Here is a 24,135-nt window from a genome sequence, read left to right as displayed (position 1 = left end):
TAAACTGATTGTTACTTTCTTATCAAGTCTTTACTTAGGATTACTCTGAAGTAAGCACTGTCCTTCAGAGTGACAACTTTCCTAGACAAAGCTGCAACATACACATTGTCAACAAGTAAACACAGTGATTGTTTTAATAAATTACAGGGCTATTTAAAAATATTACAAACATCTCTTGACTTTTTCTGATATATGTTTAAAACCACTGATTTGAACGTGTTTGTAAGGCAGATAGGTTTACCCATAAAGTTTACTTCCAGAAAATGATCCCCTAAGTCTACACTCTAAGTTTTTAGCCTCTCATGGCTAATTGCTTATTGTTCAAAAATGCACTTGACGATATTCTCCAGTGCTCGAAAAACCAACCTAGCACCAAATGGCAGACAAATTAAGGCCCTGTTTACACCTGGTACATGAACTCTGAGTTAACAGATGACAAGTGGTTAGCTTTACCTCCAGATACACCAAGGACTTGTCAAGGAAACAATAAAATGCAGTCACTGAGCTACATTTAGCCATCTTTACAGTTTGCTCATCATATGATGATTTTTCAAAAGGTTAATAAAGGAGAAAGAGGATCTGTGTTTTTGCAGACTGGGGATATGCGATCTGATCACAAGTGTTCACTTGAGATGCAGCGGCACTTGTGATCGGATCACACAGGACACACGGTAATACTACATGTAAACAGGATACAAATCGATATCTACAGCCGGCAAATCAGCTGGCTCTTCCTTTTATCCAAACTACTGATACTACTGCTAATCTAAGTTGGCAGTGTGGAACTGTTTAACATAGGCAAATTAAATGTGCAGCTTCCTTTATATTTTTACAATCTTGTTGGCTTGTATTTAAGTAAATCTGGATGTCAGTGTCTAAATGCAGCCCCAACTCACAGTCACAGACAAGAAAACAACTTTTATACAGTAACAATGTTATACAAGTGTGATTAAGCATTAGCTTGGGGTTTTTGAGTCTTGGATGGCTAAACCCCCCCCCCCCCACACACACACAAAAAATGTAAAATGATTATTCCCTTTAAATGAAAATAAAAGTATGTCTTCCAGTAGAGTAGTTATTAATAGGAAAACCCAAAATATTTTAAAGTAATGTAAATTCAAATGTTTGTATTTATATTCATATTGGCTTGTCATGTGACTTGTAAGTAAAGTGGCCACATACTGTAACTGGAAACACAATTTCAAGAAAAAGTGCACTGAAAGTAATCACAAATGGTATGTCACACTGAGACCACAAATATAAATATACATGAACATTTGCAAAAACCAGGCGCTTTTAAGCGTGCTGCAGTCAGTGTAAAAAACAGGATGGTTAAAGATAACAGTGTGATCAAGGACTTAACTCTGCACAGGCATGTGTACATGGTTGCTAGAGGTATTTCGTTGGTCTCTTTGTCCCATGACCAGACCCCATCCAAACTGGCCTCTAATTGGAGGGAACCGCATCTTTGATGTTGGGTTTTTTGTTAAGGTAGGTCGCCCAGTAAACAAGGTTGAAGCTGCTAAAGAGAACTGGGAATAAAATCCTTGACATCCTGTCAATTTTGCTGACTGTGTTGAATGTCTTTTTGCTTTCTTGGGCTTTGCAACCAGCTTTGGACTTGATAGGATCTGTAGCACCACCTTTGGCAAAAGCTGGAAGTGTGCTGGAGTCCTTTGTGATATTAGGTGCGTAGTTGGCTACTGCTACAGCATAGGCATTATTTCTCTTGACCGTGGATGCCCTCTCTTTTTTCTGTAAAAATAGAGAAAGGTTTAAGGTTAGGATTAAGGTTTCCTTATGCATAGAGTTGATAGAGCATTCCAACAGATACATACAAAATGTCCTTACACAAACACCCACAAGTGCACCTTCACGCCTTTCTTCAGCCTCCAACAATTCTTAAAGCCTTTCCTCCTTTCAGCAATTAAAAATGCAGTGTTAAAAAAAAAAATCTCCTAATTACCTTTTCAGTCACAACACTTTTCCCATCCCAAGCCCAGCCACGTTTTGTGAAGTAGTTAACAGTTGCAAACTCGATCAAAGCTGAGAAGACAAAGGCGTAGCAGACAGCAATAAACCAATCCATGGCAGTGGCATAGGCTACCTTTGGAAGGGAGTTCCTTGCACTTATACTCAGAGTTGTCATGGTGAGAACAGTGGTTACACCTGGAAATACACACACACACACACACACACACACACACACACACACACACAAAGGTTTATTTTGATAGTCAGATCTCATGACTTTCAGATTAAGGAAACACATAAGGAGAAACAGCACCAATGGGTGGATAGTGCATAAGAAATCTCAAGGGGCTTTCCCGAACCTGTCGAGAGTTGGAGATAAATGAAACCCCAGAACAGCCAATCAGAGAAAATTATTTTAACGACCGCTGATGCCAGTTCAATACATCGATTTGCGAAGAAATGACGACTTGGGCCAACGGAGCCGGATACACCGCAAAAACTTGTCTTGTCATTTAATGTTGCTTCATGCAAGAAATAGTAGTATATTATAATATTAACAAAAATAGAAAAGAGTAAAGGGATGCAGATCATGTACGTTACCACAGCAATAATATGCTTTGAACAACCTTCAAAAATCTTCAACCCAGAGGTGAATTTTGAAAGTTATGCTGATGTTGTAGTTTATATTCCTTGAATTCTGTTTTTTTTTAAGATTTTATTTTTGGCCTTTATTATACAGAGGAAAGTGGATAGAGGTGGAAATCAGAGAGAGGGAGTGGGGAGAGACATGATACCTATCATTTGTCAATAAATCTCAGTCACTCATCATTCTTTCTTCATTGACTTGACCAAGAATGGGGTATCTGAATTGGGATAAGGGTTTATAACCTGTTTGACACTTCAGTTAAAGAGGTGGGTCATTGAGGAGGCAGACACTTACCAAACACGGTCCTAGCTGGGACAGATTCTCTATTCAACCAGAAAGACACTTGTGAAAGAATGACCGTCATGATGCATGGAAGGTACGTCTGGATGACAAAATATCCAATCTTCCTCTTCAGATGAAAATGTGCTGTCATCACTGTGTATTCACCTGCAGAGACAAGTATCATTGTTTGTTTACAGCACCACCATTTGATATATGGGTATTCCTAATTTCTGTAATTGTACATGTATTGAGTTTCAGCACGTATGTAGTATGTCGGCTACTTTCAGCTTTGTTATACTGTATATAACACAAGTTAATTAATGTTGGTTTTTGTCTTACTTTCACATTAGGCCTGGTTTGTACACTAATCATATCCAACCCATCAACTGTCAATGTGTGTATCTAAGTTAAACCATGAAAACTAATTTCTGATAACTATCTTTACATGTTCTTCATTTCTCTTCCTCTCTCTTCAGAGAGACTAGTGCATTGAATTAAAGACACACACACAAGAACAGGAACAGCTCCAAGGCTGATACAAATAATAATCTGCAAAAAGAGGAGCTGATAAATATATTTGTTGGTCTAGTGTCCAGGAACTTAAACATAATGTTATGCTGCTAATATCTACATATCTTTTCTCCTGCTCCTACTTTCCCTACACTTTCTGCAGCCAGCAGAGTCATTAGGCAGATCGAGGCCCCCAGTGCCTGATTGCACAATTAGGGGAGCCTTCAGTTTGGGAAATTCGAATTTGAAAAATCTATTTTGTTCCAGAGGGTCAATTTGGTTTGCAGCAGAGGTTCATATAGGCAATACACATCAACCCTAACTACCATGAAAATCATCATGATGGATGTAAGTGAGATAAGAGACACAAAGACCAACAGTCCACAGTAAAAGTGTACGGACAACATGCCTACAGCGTATTTAAAAACCCAACAGCTGCAGGACCTTCTGAGTGGCTCAATTTTGTGGCCAAGATCTTTCAAGGCAACACCAACAATCTTCCTGCAAAGTTTACCAGTCTGTTTTTGTTAGTGATGCTGAGGTTAGCAAACAAATCTGAAGTGTGGATGGTGATGTCAGAGGATGAGTAGCCTGAACGTAATGTGTGGATGCAGAGGCTGAGAAGGTCAGAGACGAAAGCTGCTTGAACAACATCAGGTTCCTGTGTCCTTACACATTTGGCAAACAAGATTATGTAGGAATGAGAGACAAAATGTGTTGCATTGCAATAACTGATTTGGATAATGAAGTTACCGTAAATTCCGTACTATTGAGCGCACCTGGATATAAGCCGCACCGGCTAAAAATAAGTAAATAAATGTATTTGTACATATATAAGCCGCACTTGATTATAAGCCGCAGGTGTCCACGCTATAACAAGAGCTATTTACACAGACGTAGGCTACCGGTAACATCCGCAAATACTGTAGCGTCCGTACGGACGTTAAAGGACGACGAATAATAACTTTTAAAAACCCGATCACTGTCGGCCGTGACCACGCTGTTTACAGCAGAGAGCAACACATAACTTGCCGTAACAATCCAACTCTCTCCCCCAGCGTTCTCTCATACAGCCACTCAACACGTTCTCGCTGGTGCATTCACTGACTCTCCACATAATCGGAATTATGAACACATTATCAACTACTGACTTTACAACATGAACCGTTACAATACGAAGCCTAGCCGACGGTGTCTGTAACACGGCTGATGAAAAAGATGACCGTCATATATTTCACAAGAAAAAGTCCATCCATTCACTGCCTCAGAATGACTTCATTACTCACTTCCTCAGTCTCTGTTGTCGCTGTTAGTGTCATCTTAACGTGCAGCAGCTCTGTTAGCTTCTTTGACAGCCAGGTCGATCGCCTTTAACTTGAAAACTGCATCATATGTATTTCTCCGTGTGTTTTCCATCATGAGGGTGCGTGCATGAAGCGCAAAATGACTGATATTAAGATCCGACGTGACGAAGTCAAATGTTTTTGCGGCAGAAGCTCATTGTCCCCCATAAAAAATCCATGCATTAGCCGCACCGGAGTAGAAGCCGCAGTGCTCGAAGTGTGAGAAAAAAGTAGCGGCTTATAGTCCGGAATTTACGGTAGTTCCGGCTATGCAAATCAGAGTGATGGAAGACTTATGGGATTTTGAATGGGCTGAGCATGGGTCTTGAAGTTGCAGATGGAGACAAGTCCAAAGAAGTAAACGAAAATGGTTCTGGACTGTGAAGAATGATTTATGTGACACACTCAGAGGTGGGATTTGAGGATTTAATGAATGTGGATGCTGAAACAGTGAGAGTGATGAGGAATTCAAATCTGATACTGTAGCCAAGTATCTACATTTCTGAAAGGAGAAAGAGGCGATGGTGTAATGGTAACCCGGAATGTTGGCTGCTCTGAGGACGAGGAGGTGATTGGTTGATATTAACGTTAGTCTGAGCAGAATCTGCATAATGGCTGGGGAATGAGGACAGCCTTGTTGCTGATTTCAACAACTGCTGTGTTATCAGAGTGTAGAAGTATGTATTTCTTTGACTGCTCATGCCCCCAAAAGTATGGCTCAATGATGAACGTGTAGCGCTCAGATGGAGTATAGATTCGGAGTCTGTGGTCTTATTTCTTATACTATTCTGTATTCTATCCTATACTATATCTGATTTTACAATTATCGTTGAGGACTATGATGTCATGGAGAGAGGCGGCGCTGCACTTGTCAGAAAGGTAAGAGGAAAGGATTTAGTCTGAGAAAAAAGGCGAATAAGGTGATTCAGGTAGCCAAGGAGTGAGGAGCTGACTTTTGCATCTATCTGCCGGAGATAGCAGGGAAGAAGAAGAAGAGTGATTTGCTGCATTTATTATCTTCAGGTGATTGATGTATGCATCTGCGTAGATAGGTCAGCACAAGTGATGACACTGTTGATGCCTGGAATGTGTGGGCCACGTCTTTTTTTTTCTTTCTTTTGTGCATTTTTGGTTTATTAAATCCACCACTCTATTTCCACCTCCAGAGCTTCTCAAAGAACATAGTTTTGCCCACCACCAGTGCCTAACAGCAACACTTTGACAGTGGAGATGGTTGTTCAATTCAGGAAAAAGGCAGCCTTCCCCAGTCCCATCACCATCAGTGACGCCACGGTGTCTACTGTGGAGTCTTTCCGCTTCCTGGGGACCACCATTGCCTAGGACCCCAAGTAGGAGCTAAACATCACCTTTCTCATCAAGAAAGGAGAGCAGAGGATGTTCTTCCTGCAGCAGCTGAAGAAGTTCCTACCTATCAAAGACCATGATGGTGTACTTCTACACTGCCATCATTGAGTCCATCCTCTCCCCCTCCATCACAGTCTGGTACGCATGTGCAGGCTGCAGCGTATCATCCACTATACAGAGAAGGTGATCGGCTGCAATCTACCATCTCTCCACGACCTGTACACCTCCAGGACCCTGAGGTGTGCAGGTGAAATCGTGACTGACCCTTAATACACTGCACATGGACTGTTGCAGACTCTCCCCTCTGGTAAGAGGCTGCAGTCCATCAAGATGAAACCTTTCAAAACCTTTCAGCCTCATGAACAATGTCCGTGCCCCCCCCACCCCCCACCCCTGTTTCTGTTTCACAGCGTACACACAAATTATGGTAAATGGACTTTAGCTTGTACCTCTTTTCTAGTCTTATGACTACTCAAAGCGTTTTTACACCGCAGGTCACACCTACACATTCACATACTGACGGCAGAGGTTGCTTTGTAGGGAGATCATCAGAAGTAACTAATCCCATTCATACTCATTTATACGCCGAGAGGCAGAGAGGGCAGCTTTAAGCAGTCTGGCACACAGATGGATTATTTATGATGGTAACAGTATATATTTGATAAAATAATCCATCCATAAAAAACAAAGAGGCATCATGATTTCCTAGCACCAAGCATAGTGTAATGGCTGAATAGATTGCGAAACACTGCCAAGCAAGCAGGCCTTCCAAATGGAAATATCTCAAAGAGAAGCCAAGATTAGACATGGGAGGAAAACAGTGTGTTACCCATGGCAACTGAACAGAGACACACAGCTCATTTGCTGTGATTCAGAAATGAGGGTCTTGATAAACGCTGCAGCTTGGCAGGAGGAAAGTCCTATTCAGCATTGGTAAGAGGAAAATGTTGTTTTATTCCCTACTTATTATTACATTGCTTTGGATAATATATATCTCCTCCCCCCAATATAAGCAAAACAAAAAAACACAACATTTACTCACTTAAATGTAGCTCCCTTAACCCTAATGCCTTCGTTGTAGATGGGGGAAAGGTGGTGAGAGCAAGAAATCCATGTGGCCGATTCTTTTAAAGAATAGCCAGTCTAAACTTAAGCATGCACTTACAGCAGAAAGAAGATAGTTGTTGAATGTTAGCCAGGGATTTAGGAAACAAAGCTCCTGGTACAATTGAAATACTCCTTCATTCAGGACCCTAGACTGTATGATCAATGTTCAGGACGCACCATAAACACAGGCGTTTTCAGGTTGTGGCCTGGGTTGACATGGATCTCTGTTGAAATCTAGTTGACCACCTCATAACCCTAAAGTGAGATTAGCAATCTGCTGGTTACAGAGGGTACTCTTCAAATCAACTAAGTAGGCTGTGTTGCCACAAGCTAATATTAGTTTTTGGAAAATATCAGTGAAGCACATTTCTTGTGCTAGTACATTATTTTGTTACTTTTAGAAATGTATCTGTCTGTCTCTGACATTTTTTAACCAATGACTTTACATGTTTAACACGTCAATGTCACACAACCCAGGTCACCACATGGATTGAGGTGCCATCTATCATGTTAAACTGGTGTTTTCGGACCGCAGGAAATTCAAGGAACTGTTCTTTTTCATTGGCTACACATTGCATGAAATATTTTAGTTTCTAGAACCAGGTTTAGAGGAAGATTTGTAGCTCCTGCCGCATAGTTGGTGCCATGGTGGTGTGAATGCAGACAAAGAAAAAGTGCCCATGGTTCTCAGGGAAGTCCCTACTGTATAGTTCCTCTTCAAAAAAAGTCCCCAGAATATTAACCTTCTCATATTGCTGTTCTACTGATATACTGCAGGTTGCTCCCAATTTCATTCAACACTACTTTAGCTTTTAATTGTTGCAATGCTTTATCAATAACAAGCACTGCCCCCATGGATTACCTGTTGGAATACCATGATTGCAGTGATGAAGTGAAGCATTTTCAAAATTGGAACCTACTTTCAAGTTCTGGTTTGAGACTTGATGGGGACATGCCCCTGAAAGCCTTGCATCTTAACTTGGAGTTGTGACAAAAGATCTGAGAGAGCTCTGGAGTGTTTTTGAAGATGTTGAGCTGTTTGTAATATTTTCTATGCCCAGGCTATAGTGCTGATGCTACAACAAACATTTTTGATTGCACAGAAAAGCCCTAAAGCACATACAGACAGACAGACTGACTGACTGACTGACTGACTGACTGACTGACTGACTGACTGACTGACTGACTGACTGACTGACTGACAGGCAGGCAGGCAGAGAGAGAGATAGATAGATAGATAGATAGATAGATAGATAGATAGATAGATAGATAGATAGATAGATAGATAGATAGATAGATAGATAGATAGATAGATAGATAGATAGATAGATAGATAGATAGATAGATAGATAGATAGATAGATAGATAGAGAGAGAGAGAGATAGATAGATAGATAGATAGATAGATAGATAGATAGATAGATAGATAGATAGATAGATAGATAGATAGATAGATAGATAGATAGATAGATAGATAGATAGATAGATAGATAGATAGATAGATAGATAGATAGATAGATAGATAGATAGATAGATAGATAGATAGATAGATAGATAGATACTTATTGATCCAAGGGAAATTCAAGCATTCATTTTAGCATGGTAAATGTGATGTGGTGCTGTACCATAGGGAACAGCACCACATCACAAACAGACAAATAAGAAACCAGCTGGTGATTATGCAGGAACCAGATCTCTGCCTCATGAGTGTGAAGACACTAAAACAGGCTAAAAGAAGGTCGTACATTAGAAATCATTCTTAGAATAAAAATCACAAAAGTTCAAATGAATGCTAATGTTAATCTTTTGAGGAGTTAAAGAACAGTTTCTCACCATATCACCTTAATGATGCTTTTGTGTCAGTGTTGTATTTACAATTTGTTCTGCTTCCTCCAGGAGGCCAAACAGCAATCATTGAAGGTTTTGAAAACAGCTTTCCCTCAAGCAGGGGTCTCCAACATAGATATGGTAAATACCCATAGCGAGCAGAGTAGCAGTATTATTATTTTATGAGCAAACAAAACCAGGGAGCTTCACGGAAATGCTCTTTAAACACAAATACCGGAGAACATGACTCTGTAACAACAAGGAGATGTATGGCTGAATGGTGGGATTTGTTGCGTGTGTGTTCAGAGGCTTTTGCAAGATGTCGGTTCCTATGAAGCCTGAAAGCACACTCATTCATGCCAAATGACCTAGTTTTTGAGTATGCTCCACCAATCACTGACACATTAGTAATAAATGATTAAGATAAAGTCAGTCATAATGTGGAGTGACTAGTTTAACAAGAAAAAAAGTCACTGGCAGGCATTTGCCATGTACTGATGCATCATGCACCACTTAACCTGGATGGAAGCATTTAGTGCGTGAAATGATAGTCTAACTCAATAACAACGAAGCAGTGCTTTCCTTTTCCAAGGCATGTAGTCCTTTGGAAATACTCAGTACCAGTTAGGGATCCCAATAGACTGTACCAGTGGAGCACATAGCATAGGAATGCTGATAAGACAATGTTTGTTTTTTTCTAAACATTTTTGTATGTAATTAAAAACAACCAAAAGCAAAAGCATTTAATTGCTCGAATCTGAATTTTACAGTTAATATTAGTGTTGATAAAGGTTAATTTTGATGATTAAATGAGAAGTATCAATTAGATGATTTCCTTTGTCCTCATTTCATCATTTTCATGAAATTGGTAAATAAATACACATACAATTTTTGCGAGCAAAAACTTATTTTGGGGCTTTTTATGCCTTTGCTGGAGAGATAAGGGAAGCAGATAGGGTGCATAATGAATGACATGCGGGAAAGGAGTCGCAGGTTGAATTAAAAAAAAGAGAGCCATCAGGGACGCACACTAACCACTGGTGTAGTGGTTAATTTCTGCTGTTAGTGGTGCTAAAATCTTACAGACCCAGCAGGAGCCTGGCAGTAAAACAAGTAAATAAAGACTCGATTTTTGATTTTGATTTTTTTTTTTTTGGCAGCTATATTTCACTGGGCCATTTCTCAAAGTATATATGTTGTATGTGTGTGTGTGTGTTTCTGAGAGAAAGCTCAGCATCTTCCTCTTCTGTGTTAAATTTGAAGATGAGTCTGTCCTCGAATGGCTCTCGGCTCTTCTGCCATCCCTTAGGCTATGCTCACTGAGAAAACTCGGTTGTAAAATTTGGAACAAGGAAAGAAAATAGAGAGCGATGTCACATAGACATCAGTAATGCCTATCAACCCAGAACCAGTATCAGTATCTAACTTTGGTCATAATGTGGTGCAACTTTTTCCAACTCATGTCACTTAATTTAAGTGACATCAGAAAAGGCTGCTATGACATTGGACTCGGGACTACAAGATGCTTTGGGAGCTATGAGAACTCAGAACATCAAGGAGTTCAGGTAGGTGATAGGGCAGTTGACATTCTGCACTCAAAGTCACAATGGACTACATACTGTATATTTTGGTATACAGTCTGATGTCCCCACAAAAACAGTTAAACGTATTTCCTAACAACAAAAGCTACACAACAAAGTACAAGCTCAGAAAGGAAATTCAGGAAGGCATCTAGCTATCTCCCCCAGTTCAATCACCATGAAAAACCCACTCCACCCTGACAAACTGCCTCAAGAAATAAAAAGGAATAATAACAACACTGTAGCTGTGTGTCGTAACATCTGTTAGTCTGTTCTTACTGTTCTGTCTTTTTTAACAAATGTACAGAGTCTTAGAGTTTTTAAAAAGTGCTTATAAATAAAATGTATCATTATTATGAAAAGATGCACATAAGCGATTCCTGTAGGAGACTTTCAAAGCTGGTAACTCTAGAAAATCGTGGGAACCATTAAAAAACATGGGAGGTATGCCGAGCAACAATGGAAGTAATTTTGAATAAAAATGATGAGCTGGCCTCTCGTGTGGAGCTGAACACTTTTTTTAAACATATGGCTTAAAAACAGGCCGCCTGTGGCATCACCTCATATCGCCTTTTATCTTCGCCAAAAAGTTACACTTGAACACCGCAAAGACTAAAGCCGACGGCCAACCACGGTGTATGTCCTTTACATGTGTGAGAGGAAATAACCCTCCATGCCAGCAGGCTACAGTATTTATGATACATGAAGATCATTCACACTGACGCTCACCACAGCAGTTTTATAGATAGCCTTTTCTAATCGAGAATGATGTCTGATTAAAACGTTTAGAGAACGCGCTAATGGTTGAAATGGGTGTCTCGAGTACTTTAGTGAAATGAAACCTCCGAACAGCCAATCACTGACACCGATACAAATCAGCCCAAAAAATCTGACAGGAGACGAAGGGAAGTGACATTTTCAGTCACTTCTGTGTTTACTCTGTGCACACAGCGCTCGTTTAAAGTGTTTTATTTATGAATTAAACAGTACAACTTGTTGTTTTGTATAAATTGATTGAACTATTTCTTTTTTTTGGCAGGTTGCTGACAGAGCCAACAAAAGCTCCAAGACATCATGCTTGTTGATACTTTTGTTTCTGCATTTCTGGCTTAAACTCTTGAGTGGAGAATTCACTGTTTGCAAATCACAACAATTGTGCTTAGTGAATCAAATGGCCTTGGTTACACATTCAACTGAAACATAAAAACCATAGTTTGTACTTTATATTGCATATAAAATTGTGTGTGAATATCATGTGTACGTTTGTGTGCACATATGTGCTACCTAACTATGGAGCCAAAGGGCCCGTCATAATGGTGTGCGCTGGTGACCCATCATTACTACCATACACCATTAGGCAGGATATATAATGGAGGTTACAGTCTGTCAGATTTTACAGGCAAACCAACTGAATTTTCAATGTTTCAGGCTGACTGGCTCCATTACGATATCACTGAGTGTGACAGAAATTTGCTAGTTGCTGTAGCAAGGCATGCTAGTGATTGTTTGCTGCTTTTGAACTTTTGCTCATATTCTATAAAAGGGTAAAAACAAGACACTGTCACCCAGTCATTTAAATGTTACATTTTGCGAGACCTACTCCAGGCCTGTTTGAGCAAAATTCTATGTACATTAAGTAACTCACATTATGGGCCAGAAAATAGGTTTTATTTCTTCATTCAAATGTCAGTTGTTGAGACACATACCTTTGCACCAACATAAGACAGAGACATAACTGAAGAACATCACTGTTATTCTTCACTCTTAAAACATTTCTCAGTTGTTCTATTGACATGCATTTAATACTAAAAAACTGTGTAACTCCATTGAATCTCTAGAGGCCATGCGTCAGTGGTGTGGTTTCATTATTTCTTCAATTACAGGAAAAACTGAGGGGAACCATTTAAAGGAGGCACTCTTCTGCTTGATCTCTAAACAATGTGTGTGACGTGCTACCTGTGCTTGATTTGATGGTTTCTTGTCCAACTGTTTGTCCAAGCAGGTCGTACTGGTTCAAGCGTGAGCTTTCTGCCTCCACCGTTACAGAGTCAGAGGCATTTAGAGTCCAAGCATATGTCACTTCAGAGATTGTATAGGCGTCTTCAAAAGAAAAAGAAAAGGAAATTGATCAATAAAGCAGTGAGAAATCTGGGAAAACCAGAACTATTAATGATGTTTTGATACTTTATTGAACCCTTCAGCCAGGCTGAATAAAAGTTCTTAGGCTGCTCTCTTGGCAAAGAACAAGTGAGGAGAAGAAAAATAAAGTATTTAAGTTCAGGCTTCTTCAGGAGATGTTATAAGAGTTACTCACAGCTGCCAAATTTTAGAGGACAAGAATGAAAGTCCATTGGGAAATCCTCCAGATGCATTGGACACTCTGCATGTACAGTTAACCTGAAAAGCGAACAGCACACATTAAGCACGATTTCAAAAAACCCTGTAACCATTGTAAAAAAAACCTTCAACCACTGTGCAAATCACTTGTAATGCTTGTTTATAGTGCATCTTGATTGCATTTATGGATTTAACAGTGTAATTTCAGCCACAATGAGAGGGCCACATGTTTCGAGTGACCAAATACATGAGCTGTCATGGTGGTTGTCTGGTTTTGTTTCTGTATTTAATCTTATTGTAGTTTTCATTCATTCCCTAGTGCTCTGTGTTAATGTTTCCTGGTGTTGATTGTTTCCCTTGTGTGTTTTAATGTTTCCTAGTGTGTTTCCCTATGTGCTCCTATGTTGCCTGTAAGTTTACTTCCTGTGTTACTTGTTTTTTTAGGTAGTTTTGTGCTAGTTTTGTGTTTAGTGTTTCCTGTTTTATTTTGTAATATCTGCTTTAGGTTGTGTTTTCGGTGTCTGGTTTTACTTTGCAGTTGTTCTCAGTGTTCTGGTCTTATGTTCTTTGTTCTCTGTTTCCCTCCTGTCTTGATTAGCCTGATTGTCCTCACCTGTCTGTTTAGTCTCACCTGTGTCTGATTACCCCATCTCTATTTAGTCTCTGTGTTCCTTCCCGACTGTTGTCAGTTCTTAGTGTGTGTTCTTTGTACCAGTCAGGCGCTTCCTCATGTTCCCTGCTCCTCTATCTTTTCATGTTGGATTGTTACTTAGTAAGTTTCTGTTGTTGCCTTTTGTTTAAATAAATGAGTTTTACCTGCAATTGGGTCCTCCTCCCCTGTTTTTTGCCCGGGGACCCTTTAAAAACATGTGTTTAAGGCATTTATTTTCTCTAACCAGATTCTTGAGCTTATAACTTTGGACATAACCAAAGATGCATTGTGAGCATACACTGTAGCTTCCTCTGACACTTTTATGAAGCAGTCTACGTCACACTGGCTGTTGACCATCAAATATAATCTTGTACAGCTATACAGTAGTTTTTCTGTTTTAATTGTATTCTAATTACTTAGTCATAGCCACTATTGTGGTAGTTTTTGTGAAGCACTTTGTGACCTTCCTAACTTTGCTGATGTAAAGTAACTTACAGTTGTAGATAATAGAAACACAGAGAGATGTGGGACAGAGAGTTGCTCAGAACAAAGAATGATGCTTGGGCTAAATATGCTAAAGGACAGGAGTCAAAGAGTTTGTGTGTCACATTAAACCAAAAAAGATCCAGGTGCTAGAACTCATTAGTTGCTTTATCCCAACACTGACAAAAGATGCAGGTAGCAATATGCTGTTTAATTGGTTTATTATTATGCATGCTTTATAGTAGTGTTTTATCAGCATTTAATGGTTTCAGTAAGTGTACAGATTAATTTGTCTGGAAATAACGTATTGCAATAAAGAGCACAGTCAACCGAAGTTACTTCCTTGTGTATTAAACATACCTAGTAAAATAATACACATTCTGATTCTGTTCCAAAAAGTATCCCATGAGAAAGTTTAATGAGCTTTGGAAAAGCAGTCAAAGTGTATTAAGAAACTGATTTATTACAATAAAAAACATGAAAATGTGACTTGACAGAAGGTCTTTGGTGCTTGGACTCTATGGGGGGCTTGATGTGTTTGGAGAATGAAAATCTGAGCGTCAACAAAATAAATCCCCCCATGGAGTCCAGAATCTGGTGGTGGGGAAGCTATGACTTGTTGACACCGGATGGGTGAAGAATAGATATATTGTGCGAAGATGGGCGGTAATGGGGAGGTGGAGGGGCATCAGAATAATGGAAATAAGGCAGAGAAAGAATCATATTAAAAAGGGGAGCAGAGCAATGATAGGCTGACAATGATGGAGAAACGGGATGCAATTGGTAAAACATTTTAGTTAATATATCTTATTGTTGCTATTGCTCTTTTATTAATTTTTTTTTCTATGGTAGCTTTAACTTATTTTATTAAACTCATGTTAGTTATTTACCGTAAATTCCGTACTATTGAGCGCACCTGGATATAAGCCGCACCGGCTAAAAATAAGTAAATAAATGTATTTGTACATATATAAGCCGCACTTGATTATAAGCCGCAGGTGTCCACGCTATAACAAGAGCTATTTACACAGACGTAGGCTACCGGTAACATCCGCAAATACTGTAGCGTCCGTACGGACGTTAAAGGACGACCAGAGCGTTCAAATAACAGATTTTAATAACCCGATCACTGTCGGCCGTGACCACGCCGTTTACAGCAGAGAGCAAAACATAACTTGCCGTAACAATCCAACTCTCTCCCCCAGCGTTCTCTCATACAGCCACTCAACACGTTCGCGCTGGTGCATTCACTGACTCTCCACATAATCGGAATTATGAACACATTATCAACTACTGACTTTACAACATGAACCGTTACAATACGAAGCCTAGCCGACGGTGTCTGTAACACGGCTGATGAAAAAGATGACCGTAATATATTTCACAAGAAAAAGTCCATCCATTCACTGCCTCAGAATGACTTCATTACTCACTTCCTCAGTCTCTGTTGTCGCTGTCAGTGTCATCTTAACGTGCAGCAGCTCTGTTAGCTTCTTTGACAGCCAGGTCGATCGCCTTTAACTTGAAAGCTGCATCATATGTATTTCTCCGTGTGTTTTCCATGATGAGGGTGCGTGCATGAAGCGCAAAATGACTGATATTAAGATCCGACGTGACGAAGTCAAATGTTTTTGCGGCAGAAGCTCATTGTCCCCCATAAAAAATCCATGCATTAGCCGCACCGGAGTAGAAGCCGCAGTGCTCGAAGTGTGAGAAAAAAGTAGCGGCTTATAGTCCGGAATTTACGGTATATGTTTTCTTGGCATCATTCTAAAAAAGGGTTTCCCTCAATCCAAGAACTTGAATTAATGATGATGATGATGATGATGATGATGAGGTAATTACTGCTGACGAGACAGCTGATTATCAAATGACAGCCCCAGAAAATGACAGCTCAGGACAGCGGAAACGTGAGTAAGCGTGCAAATAGGGATGAATGAGAAAGACATCTTTGATATGATGAAAAAAATAATATAAACTTTAGACAGTTGCTCTCGAAATACTGTCAGTGCGATTAGCCTAAGAATCTAATTAAGAAAGTTCTCGACTAAACCTTTGAAGTCCTTTTACATGCATGGGAAGAGACATGTTCTAAGAGAAAGAAAAATTAACCATTGGCTAACAAATACAGCCACCCAGCCACAAAATAATGTGATTTCATTCAAAGTTATGTGTCATGACATTAGGCCAATAGGCCCCTGAAAGAAGACTCATATTAGGAGTGTTAAGGGGGATAATGTGTGCTTCAGTTCTTTTTCAAATTCAGAGACTTGAATTACCTCATGGTGTACAGCAGCGTCCCATCATCTTTGATCCTTAACAGCTTATTAGGCATGGTCATGTTGTGAGCAACAGACTTTTTCCCGTTGTGGAAGAAGGTGTCTGGAGTCCAGATTTTGCTAGCCATCAGATTGTTGAGTGGCAAAATATTCATTGGACCTTTAAACTTCAACCGCTCATCCTTCCAGGTTTGTCGGAAGAAAACGTCTATGGTATACTCCTTCAGTTAAGAGGGGACAGATGTGTTCATTATTCAACCTTTTATCATTTTTTGTTTGAAAATACTTGACAATGAGGATCATTCCAACACAAAATTAGAGAGCACCAAGAACCTGTGAATGTCTATGTTAAGAGTTCTTCTTGCCTGTTTCTGAGTTCAAAACAACCCATAAAAAACATGGAAAGAAACAACATACAAGGAAGAATTTAGCAATGCTCTGTGAAATGTGCAAGTGTTTGTGTTTGCTCGATGGCTAGTTACTAAGGAAGAGTAAGAGGGTTGAGAGGTACACATTGAACTAAAACATATTGCTTTATGTCAGTCTTTAGCAGCTATCACTGACAAAAATAATTCTGTTATCGACAATTAGTTTGCATATTTTAGTTGAGTCATACACTATACTGTAGGTTATAGAAAAGCTAAAAATAGTTTTAGAGGTATCTCTCAGTTTGCCAGGCTAACGGCAAACCAACAGGTGTTGCAGCGATGGAAGCGAGCAGGATAACTGGTTCAGATAGAAGTAATTGTACGCGACCTAAAAAGCCTCTCCATGAGCAATAATTCAATGATTTGAGTTTGGACTGCAGTACCCTTTTTAAAAGCTATATGTCAGAGTGACATATTGCTCCTTTAACTGAATGCTTAGTAGCTTACTTTAGTACTTACTTAGTAGCTTATTTTATAGGTATTTATGTTATTGTAGTTCTTCAATAACAACGTTACAATGTTGTACTGAAAAAAATCAACTGTTCAACAACTTGAAAATGAGTCCTCAATATGTGGTGCAGAATGAAATAAAGAATAGTCCTGGATTAACATTGACATGAATAACAGTAGTGCAGTGTTTGCAGGGGGAGAGAGGAAGACCTAATTCAAAATGTAAAAATAAAGCTAAGAAGAAGCTTCCTTTCTTGAAGATTGTTTGAACAGAGAGTGCAAGCCCTTTCAATTATCTACAAGAGAGATGTTATATATGTTTATATATAATTACACACAACAAATTAGTCATTAGTGTAATGTCTGCTCTCACCATGTCAGTGTCTGAAACTGGTCCGAAGCTGGTGACGTAGATATTTGTCTTTACCTCAGTAATCCTGTCTAGAGAAGAGACAAACAGACTTGGCTTTAAAGCACAACAAGGGTAGAAAACAATCTCAACAAAGAGCAAGTGTAAAAAAGAGTAATTTATTTCCCAATTCAAACTGTTCTGTTTAAGAAGACTTAATGTGATGTCTTTGGTTGTATTTCAGACTGGATTTCAGATTCAGGATTAAAATTAAAAGCACATACATGCGAAGGTGAATTCAAATGTGAACACCCTGCACTTCAAACAAAGTGCTGACAATAGGCAAAACAGAGGAATTTATATCAATACACCACACATTCATAAACATTGCAAAGTAAATGGTCAATTGTATGGTTCTTTTCTAGTTTTCTGACTACTTAATGCGCTTTACACTTAACATCAGGTCAAACCTACACATTCACACACCGATGGCGGAAGTGGTTATGTAAAGTATTAACTAATCCCATTCATACACATACACAAGCCGCCACAGAAATAGCAGGAGCAACTTGGCCCAAGGACACATCTGGAGATTGAATCCTTAACTTTCCAGTTGGGAGATGCCCAACTCTACCACTGAGCCACAGACGGCCATGTGGCGCACACAAAAAGGAGGGAAAAAAAGAATGTAAAATCCAATAGTTCTATCTGCTGTGTTGCAGTTTTGTTTTGTGGCACGGTTCATGCAAACGATGGATTTGCACTCAATGAGGACCAGAAGATTTAAACAGTGAAGCATATCATTTATCTCTCTCATTCACTGCACGTGCAGGTAAGTGCGAGTGTGTCTGTCTTTTAAACTGTCCCAAGCCTTCTTCAAACGAAAACAAAATCCCAGATCAAGCAATAATACAAGATCATGACCATTTATCACAGAAATTAATAGCATTTTGGATTATTCTTTTAAAATGTTTATATTGTTTGCCATGTTTACAAGTGCATAAAAAGAAAACATGAACATTTCATACAAAATGATAACTAGGCTACAGTGGAATATAAAGCTACATCCATACAAATTCTGCAGGGTTTGAATAGTGCCGAAACACTTTAGTCCACGTCAGTGAATCCTTTCTTTATTGTTTGACCATGTCTAATGAACTCTAAAGGAGATTTGATATAGACACAAAAAGATAAGACAAGATCACATAAATAAAATTGTGAAAAGACCATTGTAATTTGATTGTCTGTTTGCATCTTTTATGATTATTTTTGTTTTAATGAACACTTTGTGTATAAGCCACTTCAGCTTTGAGGTTAAAATGCAGATAAAGACCATTTTTGAGTTGAGTAGATACACATAGTGATGTCTCTGCTTTGCCCTGTTTTTCTGTCCAGCTCATCTGCATTCCAGACAAGATAATCCTTTCTACTTGAACACTACTGAAAAGGTCGCCGTAGCTTTATTTTTGTGCACTCTTTTGTTAAATAAAGCTCATGAAACTATTGTGTACAGACATTTCCTGGATGGTGAAGAATTTGAAGTCATTGACCTGCTCCAGACCCCCATGGAGGAGCTCTAATGTGAGCATATAGAGCCTCCAGACATTCTTCAAAAATTGGGCAATGATGGACATTGTAATACTTAGAAAGCCTGTACTCCAGAACATGGGTTGACGTGATGATGGCCACCCTAACTTTCTTAATCTGATGCGACCATTGGTGGGAATCCTGAAAATCCAACCATTGGAGGTCAGTTCTGGGCTGTCATATCGAGCTGTGCTTTGTCTGTCTGATTCCACAGCAGGAGGCAAGGAAGGACTGCATAAAAAGGCCATTGAGCCACAATTGAGCGAAGGTGTTTGTATCAAGGGGAGGGTTGTTACATTTGTGCTGGCCCATGCCCCCCAGCAAAAACGTGCTTCACTGGTCCTAAGGCTTCTTGCCTCTCTTGGGTAAGAGACAAAGTAGCAGTCCGGGTGTCCCACAAATCTGCATGTGTAAACACATTTAAAAGGGAGCAGGCATTGTCAGCCTCTCCAAGACTGTAGTGGAACGTTGAAACCTGTGAGGTGGAACAGAGACGTGCGTATTTTCATGCATGGGTGTGTGTACATCCATGTTCTCACCAAGGTTTGGACCACTCCCAGACCATTTAAAGGGAGAATTTTTCTATTGAGATGTTTTCTGTAAGTAAGTTGGTCCAGTGAGGGATGTGGCTGATCATTTCTACTTCCAGTGTTGAAAGATGATTGGCCAGTAACAATCTCTGCTTGTTTGTGTTCAGGAAAAGGAATGACTAAAACCAAGTCTATTATGTTGGAGATGGAGCTGATTTATTTTTGTTTAAACAGTTGTGGATTATTCTGGTTTGTAACATTTTTCCTTCTGCAGAATTTGGAAAATGGTAGCAATACTGGAAATTTTGTAAATGCAGGAAATATGATATTACCCAGCTGACCAGTCACAGGGCTTGCATTTTGACATGTAGTTCAACTTTTGAGGAGGTGCACACCATGTACACATTACGCAGAATGGACACAAATATATCACTTAAAGAGATGCAATGAGGAGGGCGGTAAAGTGTTACCCTCATGTAAATTAAATCTGATGCTCTTATTTGACTGTAGAATGAAGTCTCAAAATACATTTGTGTTTTTTAGACTGCCAATTCCCAAAACATTCCAGAAGTGTTTTTGTCAAAGACAAACAATTTAAAGTAAGTCAGAAACTATGGAGAGTAGTGTAATTGAAACCTTCAGTGAACTACAACAGCTAATCAAAAGGACATATCTTTAGTTTTTATTTTCTATTTTCACATTAAATCTATTTGTAATTGATTCTAGGCCATTTCAAAGCACTGTTATGATCTTTATACATTACAGTGTAACAAAAGGCTATACGTTTATGCTTTCCTACATAGTAGGAAGCTAGCAGGACAAACTATTAGCCCAGCTGTACAGGCGGAGATTTGCCAAGTTGAAAGAGCTCTGTTCCCCATATGGCAGCTCCTGGGCTGATAGCCCTAGGAATTTGAATTTCAAATCACACAAAATCCTGAGGGAGGGGCTCAGCTTTGGGGTTGAGGGGCCAGCTGGATATTAGATGCCAAATGTGGAGGATGGTTGGAGAAGTTAGGATGAAAAATGAAGCTCTGTTTCAAACTGATGCTCAGATATGCCGTTTTTATCGACGCCCAAATTCTTTGTTTGCAGGAAATGGATATATGTATATATGTGTATATATATGTGTATACATATATATATAATGCTTATGAAGCTTAATGCTGTAATGCTTAGACTGCCTATTGAATTGATTGATTTAACAAGAAAATACTAAATAAGAAAAAAATCAAACACTGTAGCTCTGTTCTTGTGTGTTGTTTCTATTTTTGTCACAAATCTTTGAGCAAGGTGTATTTTCTCTTTCACAACATTCATTACAGTTCCAACACATTCATACACCATGTACTGTATGTCAAGTGAAACAGGGTTCTTAGGATTTCTAAAATGCTGCTGACTGTTATCCTCTGTGGAGCAATAAATATTGATTATTACCTTAAACCCCACCCCACTTAAAAAAAGGACGTTTTTTTCCATAAACAAGAGCCATATTTTCCCTAAACAACATTTGATACGTGAAGAGATAAGAGATCATCTTCTTACCCCCAAGACCAGGCCTTAGACGGTTGTCATATCCATCCAGCAGGCTGTCCAGTATCCGTGTAAACAGTGTGATGTTGGTTGTTTTAAAGGCGTTAGATGAGTCATCGCCATTTACTGACCTAGTGTACAAACACAATAACGTTAAAATCAGCTGTAACAAGTCATCAGCTCTAATTTATATTCAATAATTCACAACCTGATTAACAAACAAATAAACATATTATTTGGACAATGTAACTGTTAAAACCTTTCCAGTTTGTGTTGCTATGTAGTGTTCCATGAAAAACTCTCATTCAGAAGAAAAAAACCTTCATTTGGTGAAGAAAACTCACCAAGTTTTTATATTGATCTAGTTTTCATCTACGTATTTTATTCTGTTGTCACTGTTTTAATAAAGTTTATTTGGGAAAGGATATGATATAGAGTTTCTGTCTTTTTAATCAAAGTCAGTGATCATAATTTATTTTTGTATTTGCATAATGGCCGTTTTTACAAATAGACCACTACACATAAAACAATAGGTTGTTTTGCCATTCATATTATACATATTGCTTATTTGTGGTGGTGGATTACACAATGCCATGATCACTTTTCACTGTCCTAGTGTCTGTTCCTTGCTTGGCTTGCACTAAGATTGCTTTCTACTGTGAGGAGTAGAAAGCAGATGTATATAAATATTTATAGTTTTTCATATTTGAGAATTTCGTTGTTTCGGGGCACAATTTTCAAGTCTTTGTTTTGTTTTTAAATATGAAATAAGGAAAAATTTAAACATGCAATTAATCACAATAACCACTGAGATTGAGATTTAGGGATGAATCGAAATCAAAAATTGTAGCCCAATGCTTTGAAAGCCCTTGTATCTATTTTCAGTCACGTTTGCAATGTATGCTGTTCTTTTATCTTTATATGTGTTATGTTATGCTTTCGTGTTAACTATTCCTAAATCCTATTCCTAAAGAAAGGCTATCAGAACAAGAATAATAATATCCTGAGTTGGCTTTACAATATATATTAGCTGTGAAATTGTGAAATTATTGCTTTCACAGATGATCACCATTTGTTTGGCCTACTTTACAATTTTCAGTTGCCTAACACTTTCTTCAAGACAGCACTAAGGCTAGAACCTATCATAGATAACTGTCCACATGGCCTTGAGTTTTTATTGGCCTGACTGCTGAATCTGAGGGAGCTACTCTGTCGATGTGTGAAGCTCAATGATAATGATTCCAGCATAAAAAGCTTGAAACAGTGAGCATTGTTCCGTTAATGAGGTCCAGTGACTGATGGTCGATCTGCATATAGTTTCATATTCCAGGCGTCCCCCATTCAAAAAGATTCACCTGGTCTTCCAGAGAGCAGCGTGTGACAGCAAGCAGATGAGAAGTGATGAAGCGCTCTCTCTGCTCCACATGACGGCATCGAAACCTACACACACACACACACACACACACACACACACACACACACACACACACACACACAAAGAACAGCCGATGTAGGCTTTATGAATGTAGGCTCAGTTAATCAGCTTGAAATACCAGTGGTCATTTGCAGCCGTATAGTAACATCTATCACCTAATCCTGGGGATTCCTTTAAACAAGCGATGAAATAAAGAAAGCTGAGAAGCAGCAGTCAAGAAACCCGCTGCAATTGATCATAATATCACGTCTAACGCTTCCACATTTTGATTATAAATTCCACCGATATCATAAACCGATATAAACCAGATTATAAAATGAAGAAAACCGGTTAATGGAAAAATCCTTGTTGGACTAGAGCAAATGCGAATGAGAAAATTAAGCTAATTCCAGAATCGCCTGATACCAATGTTCATTAAAAAAAAAAAAAAAAATACATCTTTCCTTTTCGAGTAAATAATAAAAAAAAATCAATCACTTACATGCAAAAAGTACCTGCTGCAGCTGGAATGTCGAAGATGAAAAAAGTTGAAGGCAAATCAAATCTCTTTCCTGTTTTTTTTATTAGACTTAATGAGTATGTCATGAGAACAAAGCTGATAAATCATATTCCTAGTCAGCAGCAGCAATCCACCCGAAATGCATTAGCTTTCAGTTTCCCAAAAAATATTAAATTGTATAAGGCCGTGGGTAAAAATCAGAATGAAATCAATGGCAGAAAGACAAAAAGAAAAAAAGAAAAAAAGAAACGTAAGCCGTTGTTGATTTTGGATTCAAGCTGCCTGGTAACAAAGCCCCCAGCCTGAAAAACGCTCGATGTGAATCGTGATAGGCAAGAAGCACATCTCAGTCTCCCTCATCTCCTCACAAAAACTACAAAGGCTGAAGGAGACACTCTGGGTCCTAAAGGAAGTGTGGTATCAAACAATTCTCATTTTTCTTCTTGGTTCAAATATTTTTTTAAGCATAAAATATATGTTTACAGATAGCACATACGGTATACAGGTCTATAGCTTGAATAAGGATATTTAAGCAAAATACCATATTTTTTACATGATAGTCAACAACTTTATGTTTCACTGAGGACTAGGGAATAGGGATGTGGGGATTCACTAAACTTACAATATGATATGACTCACATGACTCACGATTTATTTGACAAAATGAGACTGAAGACAAATGATGACTGAAACAGATTCCTTTAGTGGCCGCTAACCTGCTTGTCAGTGTGGCTTGGCCTTTTAATGTTTTTCTCTCAACAAGGGGAGATGATTGGATTTTCTCATTGTGCTGTCGATTAACTGCTGCATTGTGTTGGGTTGTGTAGTTCACTGTCTTCTTGCAGTATTTCAGTATTTGCAGTATTTCCATATAGTTTTTGTCTGTTATCTTCTCATCTCTTCTCATTTTCTGTGTTGAAGCCAAAATGCTTTCACACCT

At 38.9% G+C, this 24,135-nt stretch overlaps 1 protein-coding gene across 2 annotated transcripts; it reads right to left on the bottom strand.

Moving 5' to 3' along the window:
* Nucleotides 1–642: 642 nt before the first annotated feature.
* On the bottom strand, nucleotides 643–23,549 carry gabra2b (gamma-aminobutyric acid type A receptor subunit alpha2b). 2 transcript variants are annotated; one of them, XM_079353064.1, is made up of 10 exons: nucleotides 23,178–23,549; nucleotides 22,617–22,701; nucleotides 21,274–21,392; nucleotides 17,636–17,703; nucleotides 16,385–16,605; nucleotides 12,948–13,030; nucleotides 12,590–12,733; nucleotides 2,915–3,067; nucleotides 1,967–2,169; nucleotides 643–1,755 (listed from the first exon to the last, which is right to left on the bottom strand). In XM_079353064.1, the coding sequence occupies exons 2-10, from the start codon at nucleotides 22,685–22,687 to the stop codon at nucleotides 1,447–1,449; spliced, it is 1,371 nt and encodes a 456-aa protein (XP_079209190.1). In that variant the 5' UTR covers nucleotides 22,688–22,701; nucleotides 23,178–23,549; the 3' UTR covers nucleotides 643–1,446. The 2 variants fall into 2 exon arrangements, with proteins under 2 accessions (XP_079209190.1, XP_079209189.1); XM_079353063.1 differs by having other exon boundaries at nucleotides 23,191–23,549.
* Between the last annotated feature and the right edge of the window lie 586 nt (nucleotides 23,550–24,135).

Source organism: Symphodus melops (genome assembly GCF_947650265.1).
Source record: "Symphodus melops genome assembly, chromosome: 9".
Lineage (NCBI taxonomy): Eukaryota > Metazoa > Chordata > Actinopteri > Labriformes > Labridae > Symphodus > Symphodus melops.
This window is presented reverse-complemented; position numbering and strand designations above follow the sequence as displayed.

Excerpts from the sequence above, each read along its gene's own strand:
- gabra2b (XM_079353063.1), bottom strand. The coding sequence starts at position 23,281 with ATGACATACTCATTAAGTCTAATAAAAAAAACAGGAAAGAGATTTGAT. Across the intron at positions 22,702-23,190 it reads CGACATTCCAGCTGCAGCAG|GTTTCGATGCCGTCATGTGG; the intron begins GTACTTTTTGCA and ends GTGTGTGTGTAG. Across the intron at positions 1,756-1,966 it reads AAAGTGTTGTGACTGAAAAG|AAAAAAGAGAGGGCATCCAC; the intron begins GTAATTAGGAGA and ends CTATTTTTACAG.